Consider the following 8,853-nt stretch of genomic DNA (forward strand, 5'->3'; position numbering starts at 1 on the left):
GTGGGTCTTAGCAGGGGACAGTGGCGGCAGGAACTGGATGTGCCTGGTAGCTTTGGCGCTGGAGGTGACAAGGACGTAATCCGCAGTGATGATCGTCGGGGCCAATGTGTCCGGAGCACGGTAGAACACTCGGACTTTGTTGCCCTTGGTCATGATCTTCTCCACGGTGCAGTTGAACTGGACGATATTGGGCAGCGCCTTGTGGAAGGCTCTGGGCAGTTGGTCAAACCCTCCGGTGATTTCATCAAAGCTGGAAGGGAGGAGAAGTGGGAGATGTGGGAAGAATGCCAGGGTTTAGGGAGCATAAAAACCTGAGCTCTTCTGGAGACGCCAGTGGAGCTTGGAGGCCCCATCAAACTGCGAGTGGTTCCCATTTGGAATCACTCTTGACGTTTCCCGTTGTGGGAACAGGGTTGGGCTGAAGGGACAGCACTCACCTCTCTTTGTCGAAGATGTCGAAGTCCCACAGTGAGGCGAGGAAGGACAGGTAAAACCCTGAGTCCTCATTCAGCAAGTCACCGATCATCTCAACAGCTCCTCGGCTCAGCCCCCCCACCTTGATCAAATATTCCTGGAGATCCCAGGAGAAGAGACACAACCTGAGGTTGTTACCTCAGTTAGGGCTCCATTGGAGCCGTGCTGGACCCTTTCTCAGCATTTTTAAATAGAAGGGATCATTTATTAGGGAAAAGCATCCAAAAGGTGTCAGAGAATGGGACTAGAGTGACATAGACCCTTCTCAAAGCAGGGAGAGCAGGTTAATTATCAAGAGTTGGGATTAAATTTATCCTTGAGCCCCAGCCCGTTACCTTGGTGGAGAAGGAGTCGTGTTGAGCCAGATACTTCCTGCAATCCGTGGTCTGGAATGTCTTAAAAGCCTGGAGAAGAAACATTGATATGTTCAAAGGAAAAAGATCCATTTCCCAAAGTGCTGCCCGAAATTCTCTCAGGAGTTCAAGGTTTGGTAACCCCTGGAGCTTCTGGACATCAAGTTTCAGGCGGCTCTGCCTTGGTGTGGAATTTTCTGCTCATCCAAGTCCTGGTGGACCCATTCCAAAGGATTTCTTGTAGACAAAGAGGGGTTTTGCAACCACCTGCCCTTGTTTCTGAATGAGCCTCTCTACTTTTCACTCCATAAGGACCCTACTCTTCCCCAGCTCAGGGCTGAGTCTTCCCCAGTTCATGGCCAAGTCTTCTCCAACTCCTGTCCAAGTGCTCCCCAACTCATCGTTCAGGTGAGGGGACACCACGGGAAAATCTTGTACCTTGTTCAGTACCTCCCGGTAGAGTTGGACAGCGCTCTTGCCCCTCTCCGATGGCTTCACTGTGTAATTCAGGATGTCGGGGTTCCTGTTTACCTCCTCCGCCCTGACCCGAGCACCCTTCAGGAAGTACCAGGTGTTGTTGTCCCTCTGGATGAAGGGGTTCAGCTTCAGGTCGAACTGGCGGATGAATTCACGGACGATCCTGGAAAAAGGGCAGAGTGACGGTGCCAGGAGCCAACAACCAAGCCCCCACTTCTGCCACCAAAGCATTTTGTCCCCTTGGCATGGATGCTGAACCCCAGGGGAGCAATGGGGACGAATTGGTCCCCAGATTGGTCAGGTGCCTTGGGCCAGTCCCTCACCTGACCATGGGGCTGGACACGCTCTCACCTGTGCTTGCCTGGCAGGCGCATGGGCCCCAGCTCCACGTACCAGTCCTGTCCCTCAGGGCGGTACGTCCGGATCCGCCCCCCGACCCGGCTGCTCGTTTCCAGTACGGTAACCTAAAAAATGTGGGTGGAGATCAGAAGCATTTGGGAAATGGCTTCTTTGACGTGAAACGCCCTGCAAAAGAAGGTCCAGAGGGTGGGACAGGTCCCCTTCAGATGGCAAATGAAGCACCTGTAGATTCAAACCCTCCTCTGTTGGCCAAGACACCTCTGCCTATGGGGCAGTTTCTCATTTCCCAACTCCTGGGTCACATTTGGACACCAGCTCTGGTGAGAAGGTTCTCGAGGTGGTTCAGGATTCAAAAGGGCTTTGAAAGCAGCACCAATCTGTCCCTCTATGCCTTGGAAACCCTCTTTGAGACCCACAGGTGCTGTGGGATGGTTTGGAAACCCCTGGGATTTCTGCTGCCCTAAATACAGAATGTGAAGGGCTCATTTGATTCTCAGGAACCAATGTCGGGTGAAAAATCGCCTTCCCTTCCTTCTCCCACCATTGTGGTTGACCAACTTAATTTCCTTTTCCCTCTCCAGCCTGGAAGACCTTTAGAGGAGGGAAAGAAGCCCAGCAGAGCCTTGTGGAATTCCTACCGTGTGCCCAGCCTCCTGGAGTAGCTTGGCTGCCGTCAGCCCGCCAATCCCCGCACCCACCACGACCACGTGCGCCGGGTGAGCTGCGGGCTCCAGCCCATTCCGGACAATCTCCAGCAGCTCCTCATAGTCCTGATCATGGAGACAATACTCGGGAAAGCATGGAAACTGCTTGGCGCTCAGGACACCCACGAGCAGGAGGATTTGGAAGAGGACTGGGGAGGGAAGAAGAGAAGAGAAGGGAATAATGGGGCCTTGGCACTCAAGGTCATTCCTGATGGCACAGACTGGCTCCAAGGACATTGGTATCCAAGACCTAAAAAGAGGAACTGGGGTGGTTGTGAAATCCCTGGCATCAGCAGGTCCGTCATGAAAGGTGTCAAGAGATGTCGGTGATGGTGATTCATCTTTTTAAGAGAAATCAACCCATAGATGATTTTTTATTTCTCCATATTCATGTTCTGCTTGTACAGCTGCTGTGGTGAGCTCTCAAAATGACTCTGACCTCCTTAGAATAAGCTCCAAAGCTTCCAAGAACGGTAATTAGTGTCACTCATGTGCAAAGAATTGAGGCACCTTGTTGTCCCAAGTGACCTTTCCCATACCTGGATAATTCGAGAAGTTTTTATGTGAAAGGTGGAGGGAAGAGACAGGATTGGACAGATGGATCTGATGAAGACTTGCACAGGCAGGAGAGATGGAGATAAAATTTCACAGAAAGATGGACGGATTAGAGGGATGAAGAGAGATGGGATTTATCTTCTTTAAAATTCCCTAATTAAAAATTCTCTACTTAATTTTAGAGAAGAGAATTTTACTCTGCTTTAAAATTTCCTCCTCTAAAATTCCCTCCTTTAATATTCCCTCCTTTAAAATTCTCCCCTTTAAAATCCCCTCCTTTTAAAACTCCCTCCCAGTTTAAATTTCTCTCATTTAAAATTATTGTGTCTTTGAGATGCCCACAGGGAGCAGCAAACAGACCCAAACCGACCATTTCCACCAGAACAGACACAACATTGTTTAACATTTTCACAGTGAAAGAACATTTGGGCTGAGCACCACACTCTGCCCCACCCCCACCCCCGCCCCCCCTCGGGATTTTCCTAGTTTTGGTTTCTGTTCTTCAGAACAACTAAAGAGCAAATTTAATTTTCTTTTCCTTCTCCCAAGTGCTGCTATTTTTCTTCCAGGGAAAAACAAAAAGCTTTGGAAACCCCACTTTGGGTAATTCTCACTGCTGGAAAATGCCTGGGAATTGTGGGTTTTTTTCCTAGAGCAGCCCCAGATCTGTCACATATCTCAGGTGGATCTGCCGGGAATCCGCCTTGGAGCTTTATCATCCAACACCTGAGGCAGGTGTTTCCACAGCCCCTTGAGCTGATTCAAATACTAATCACGAGTGTAAAAAATATTTAGGAAGAATCTGCTCCAGTTGTCCTGTTAACAGTGGGATATGGTTGGATTGATGTGCCCTGGTCACAGAATCATCATGGCTGGATTGGAAAAAAACAGTGGACCATTTGGGAGATCCTGTTTGGAGATCAGAGCAAATACCCTGGGACCAGCTCTTGGAGGTGTCTGCTGAATCTCCATCTTCCATCAGGTGTTTTTGGGGAAGATGTGGAGAAACCACCAACCTGGAGCATGGAGGCATCCTCCAGGATGGCCCTCAGAGACTCCAAGCTCGTGCCTGTGTTTCCTGAAAAACCAGGATAATCCCATGCCCCAGATCTGAAGGGAGGTCTCCCCCTGCCCACAGTGTCCAGAGGTCCAGGTGACCATGGAACAGTCCAGCTGGAAAAAGGGAGGTTTGTGGCTGTGCTCTTGGGACGTGGCCCAGAGATGGAACCAGATGGAACCAGATGGAACCAAAACACCAAACCCAGGCACTGAAGATGAAAGAAAACTGGGAAAAAACCACAGAAAGCTCAGGATTGAGGGGAGGAGTCACTCACCAATCCCAGTCATCGTGCCAGGAGGAAGATGAATCCTCTGCTGAGATTGGAATTCATTTTATACCCTGGCTTAGGGGAAGAAAAAAAAGCAAGCTTGTGCTTCCAGAAAAACCTCTGCCAATCAGTGCAACACGGAAGGGGGTGAAGTGGGATTTGTCATGAGAAGGGGAACCAGCAATTGAGCAGAGCCAGTTCCTCTGCCGGGTTTCTTTCCCCTTTATTCACCGGCATAAAGCCACCAGTCCACGGCATGTTTTGGGATGTGCCACGTTTACCCCAGTACGGTGACCGCACCCTGCTCCACCAAAGGCAGAGATTTCCCAGAAGGGAACAATCATCTGTGTTTTTTTTTCCAGTATTGCACAAAGCCCGCTGAAATCTGAGTAACCATCATGGGGCTCCTTCTGAACCCAGGGAAGACCTCGAGCTGGCATCCAAACTATTATTTCAGGGATGAAAACGAGCATTTCCAGGGAAAATTAATCTACTTGGGTGTTGCACAATTTTGGCTTGATCTTGTCTCCATTAGAATAGAGGGGACGAAGAATTGTTTAGGTGGGAAGGAGACCTTAAAGATCATCCAGAACATCACTGAAATGGCAAAAACTGGGTGTTTTTCTAGAACTGAGACCAGCATTTTTCCAGAATGGAGACCTTGGACTTGCCAAAGCACCGTAAACCCATCTGAGGAACCATCCCTTGGTTCTTGGATCAAGAGCTCAAGTCTCCTTTTTGGAGACAATGCCCTCATCGGGCTTTGTCCTGTTCAATCTCCACAAAACTGTGGGATTTCATTAAATATGATCATAAAATACCTCAGGATAGAGGAACATTCTGTCCAACTGTCAAAGTTTAGGTAGAATTTTGGAGATTGGTGTCAAGGGTCTTTGCAGATTGCATTTATGGGATCTCCTGGTTTAGCTGGAATTGTGACATGGAAACTGCGGGGTTCTGGTGCTGTGTTCAAGGGATCTCCTTGGGAGAAGCCACAATGTGGGTTTTGCCCAGAATTTTGCTTTTTGGTGGAGTGTGGGGGTGTTTTTATGGTTCCTGCAGGATTCCCAATACCACGTTCCAGGCCGTGCTGGTTTGAAAGTAAACCAGCAGGGGAAATTAACCCCAAACAAATACCTTGTGAGAGATTTTAAGTCGTAGTTACAACTTAATAGCAAAATTACAATAAATGCAATGAATACAGAAAACTGGCTTAAAACCAAGAGTACAAACTGGCCCCTGTGAGTCGGGGTGGTGGTCACAGTCTGATTAAGCAGTAGTTTCAGTGCTGTCGAAGTGATGGTTGCAGTCTTAGCCGGTGGCCCTGTGGAAGTTTTGGCCCTCCTCTGGATCCGTCCAGTGGTGGTGGCCTCCCAAGTACCTAGACCTCGAGATTATATGTGATCAGATCCAGGTGGTACATCCAGGGTGGGGAGTTTCACAATGGAATGATGCAATCCTACGAGTCATAGGATATTTTTGGGGCCCTTGATGGTTTTTGAGTTCATGATGGCCCATTAGCAGGGACAACCCCTTCTGAATGGGTGTCACTGTGCTGTCTTGGTTAAAATTGGGTGACAAACACCTGTGGAAAGTTTCCTTCTAAGAAAAACTGAAGGATTGAAAGGTTTTCCTGATTTTTTTTTTTTTTTTTTTTTTTTTGGTCTTGGAGCACATCCCCATTTAAGAAAATCCACCAGTTGGATTGAAAAAAGGTAAAAGTGTCATTTTTTTGGAAAAAAAACCCTTCTTGGTTCGGGTCTGGTTTTATGTTTCATGATTTGTGGTTCGCTGGTTGTTCCCCTGTGGTGTGTCGATGCTGAACTTCCAAAACCACACATTTTCTCTATCTGGAATAAAAAATTATGAAGAATTTGGGAATTGCATAATGAAACTGGCATGGACACATATTCCCAGGAACAGCAGAGAGTTTGGAGTGAGGGCAGCTGGTTTCACATTGTCCTGGTAAGACCTGGATTAATGCATGTCCCAACAAGTTGCTTTGCCATCAGCCTCGATGATGGGGATTTATTTTCTGGGCATCAGCAATCCACCAGTTGCAAAAGTTGTCCCTCCCATCTTCCTGCTTTCTTGATCTGTTGATTCCCTGAAGGTTACGGGAAGATGAGTTTCCGCCTGCCTCCAGTTGCATCACAAGGTTCGGAGAGGGATGGCGGGAGGGATGGAAATCCCAGGGAATCTGAGGGCGGGAGAAGGGATGGTGATTTCCTTCCAAATGGTTGTTTTCTGGTTTTAAGGTTGACTTTTCTTAATGGAAGGAGTGGGGAAAAAAGTGGGATTTCATTCCACATGTTGTGTGGGACATCATGCATGTGCTGGAGAGCACTTGGAATGGGGGAGGGTGTCCACCTCGGAGTGTTTCCCTGTGATGAAAAAGGACCGCATATGTAAAGCACAGGGAGGGAAAAACCCGTGTGGATTTATTAACAAGGTAATTAGCCTTAATGAGTGTCTGGGCCGGCAGGCACAGGTTGGAGAAGTGTGGGCAGGTCCTGTTGAGGAAAGATGCCCTTTCAAAACATTTTCTTGTCCTTCACTTCCTGCTCACCCAGAGGATTCCCGGGATACACCTGTTGCACGTACTCATGCGACTCCAAGGCAAAACTTTTGGGATTGGGGGCATAATTCAAGAAATGAATGCACCGGGGAGGAGGTTCTTGGATGAAAGTGTTCAAAATTGGGGTTCTCCTCATGGGAAGGACATGGAGCTGATGGAGTTCCCGGAGAACTGAAGGTTCCTTATTGGGGTGATCTTACTGGGGCTTCCAGTGTTTGAAGGGAGTGGATACGACAGGGACAAATTTGTATCAGGGCTAGTGAAAGAAAAAAAGACAGAAAATTATATTAAAAATTTAGTTTTTAGGAAAAGTGGGTGTCAAAAGTAGGATTTGAGCCCACACCTCCATTTGGAAACCAGAATTCCCACAGCAGGGAAAGCAGGGCCTTGACTCTGGTGCCTTATACCACTCAGCCACCCTGACACTGCCAGAGACCTACATTACCTTCCTCATCCTCGAGGTTCATCTTCCCAGCACTTGGGCTTTCCTGCTTCCTTTGCAGGCCCCCCTTCCCAATTTCATTTAGTTTTCCCAGGAATAAACCTCTTCCCAAGCTGTTTTCTACTCCAAAGTAGTGTGGGGTGATGGGAAGAGCAATTCTGGAGCTGCTGGCCCCTGCAATTGCTCCCTGGAAGCTGCTGGAGCCCTTTGGGGACCCTGAGGATCCGGGGTTTCCTCCTGCCTCAGCCTGTGGGTTTAGGGGTGCTTATCCCACCACTTTTATTCCTGGGGCTCTTATAAGCAGCTCACCTGGAGTTTTGAGGGGAAAAAACCCACCTGTTTTCACCAGGAAAACACCATCAGGGCTACTTTTCCCGGTGAAAACCACGAATTTCTTCCTGCCCGCTGGCGATGGGGAACCAGCAGCATTCCCTCTCTCACCTGGGGGGGAATCCCAGCGAGCCCTTTCCACATTCCCAACACTCGGTCCATCCCTGCTCCTGTTATCTCAGCCTCCCTGGCTGAGCTTCCAGCAGGGTCCTCAAACCCTCTGGGTCCCAACTGGGGGGACAGGGCGGGTGGCAGGGCAGAAGCATGGGGAAGAGGGGGGGAGGAAGAGGCGGGGAAGGAGAGGGCGGGGGGGCGATCCCTTGTGTTCCCACGGTTCCAAAGGGTCTGTGGGAGGTACGGGGACGGGTCTGCGACTGGGTTACCTCTAGAGGGCTCTGAGTAAGCGGAGCTGGTTCTTGGCTTCTCCTCGATCTCCCGGATACCGGCTCGGGCTTCCGGAGCGGAGCCATGCTCGGCATCGCCTCCATTGTGTCGTGCTGTGGGAGGCTTTGTGGTCCTGGGAGTGCAATGGGGCGTCTGGGCATCGCCCCTTCCCTTCAGTCTCAGCGTGGGAAGGGAGGACACTTCTCCTAAGGAAAAGCCCTGTGGAAGCAGCTCCAGGCTCGGCCGGCAGGTAACGGGGCGAAAGAGGAGCAGGGATGTGGTTCGGCTCCCAGCGGGGCTAGAGCCGGCAGGGGGTATGTTCCCGGGAGCAGCAGCTCCTCTGGGGAGAGGACAAGGGATAGGCAGGATGGAGAGGAAGCCCTGGGCTCCACAGGGATGGGGATCCTCCTAGGATACAGCCCCCAGGGCCCCATCGCTGATTCCCGGTGGGATGGGGAGTGGGGGAACCGGGAGGCTGGGATTGCTGTAGGATGGGGTCTGCCAGAAAGGAGGGGGGAAAAGCAGGGACCCTCCTGCCCCGCTGCTCCCGCGTTGCGCCGGGGACGCTCAGGATTAGTCCCGGATTGAGGCACTGTGAAAACCCGATATTCCTCGAAGTGACCACAGGAAAAGCATCAAATCCCGAGCAGGAAGCGCTGTGGGGGGGAATTCCTTGATTTTAAGGGATTTCTCCTCCCTGCAGGGGATTTTGGGGAGCCCCGAGGGAGGAGTCTGCATTGTCCCGGTGCTCCCTCCTGCCATGGAGCCGTGGGTACTGCTGGATCCGCGGCAGAAGGCCCTGTACCGCGACGTGATGCACGAGAGCTATGAGACCCTCATGTCCCTGGGTAAGGACACCCCAAAAATC

At 50.4% G+C, this 8,853-nt stretch overlaps 2 protein-coding genes across 3 annotated transcripts in view; one reads left to right on the forward strand and one right to left on the reverse strand.

The window, feature by feature from the left end:
- The window catches only part of IL4I1 (interleukin 4 induced 1), a 10,972-nt gene extending 2,864 nt beyond the window's left edge, over window positions 1–8,108 (reverse strand). Inside the window, exons 1-8 of one of the 2 annotated variants that reach the window (XM_017732926.1) lie at window positions 7,985–8,108; window positions 4,258–7,085; window positions 2,303–2,517; window positions 1,656–1,768; window positions 1,266–1,467; window positions 810–878; window positions 438–571; window positions 1–250 (exon numbers count right to left, since the gene is read on the reverse strand). The exon at window positions 1–250 is cut by the window's left edge and continues 2,864 nt beyond it. In XM_017732926.1, coding sequence (XP_017588415.1) covers window positions 1–250; window positions 438–571; window positions 810–878; window positions 1,266–1,467; window positions 1,656–1,768; window positions 2,303–2,517; window positions 4,258–4,270 — 996 coding nt within the window. In that variant the 5' untranslated portion in view covers window positions 4,271–7,085; window positions 7,985–8,108. Of the gene's footprint in view, window positions 251–437; window positions 572–809; window positions 879–1,265; window positions 1,468–1,655; window positions 1,769–2,302; window positions 7,086–7,984 lie in introns of both variants that reach the window. The other variant, XM_017732925.1, reaches the window with a different exon arrangement.
- Window positions 8,022–8,853, forward strand: part of LOC103614654 (zinc finger protein CKR1-like) — a 2,858-nt gene continuing 2,026 nt past the window's right edge. Inside the window, exons 1-2 of the mRNA XM_017732922.1 lie at window positions 8,022–8,235; window positions 8,689–8,833. Coding sequence (XP_017588411.1) covers window positions 8,746–8,833 — 88 coding nt within the window. The 5' untranslated portion in view covers window positions 8,022–8,235; window positions 8,689–8,745. The remainder of the gene's footprint in view (window positions 8,236–8,688; window positions 8,834–8,853) is intronic.

This window comes from Corvus brachyrhynchos, unplaced genomic scaffold (genome assembly GCF_000691975.1).
Source record: "Corvus brachyrhynchos isolate BGI_N302 unplaced genomic scaffold, ASM69197v1 scaffold535, whole genome shotgun sequence".
Classification (NCBI taxonomy): domain Eukaryota; kingdom Metazoa; phylum Chordata; class Aves; order Passeriformes; family Corvidae; genus Corvus; species Corvus brachyrhynchos.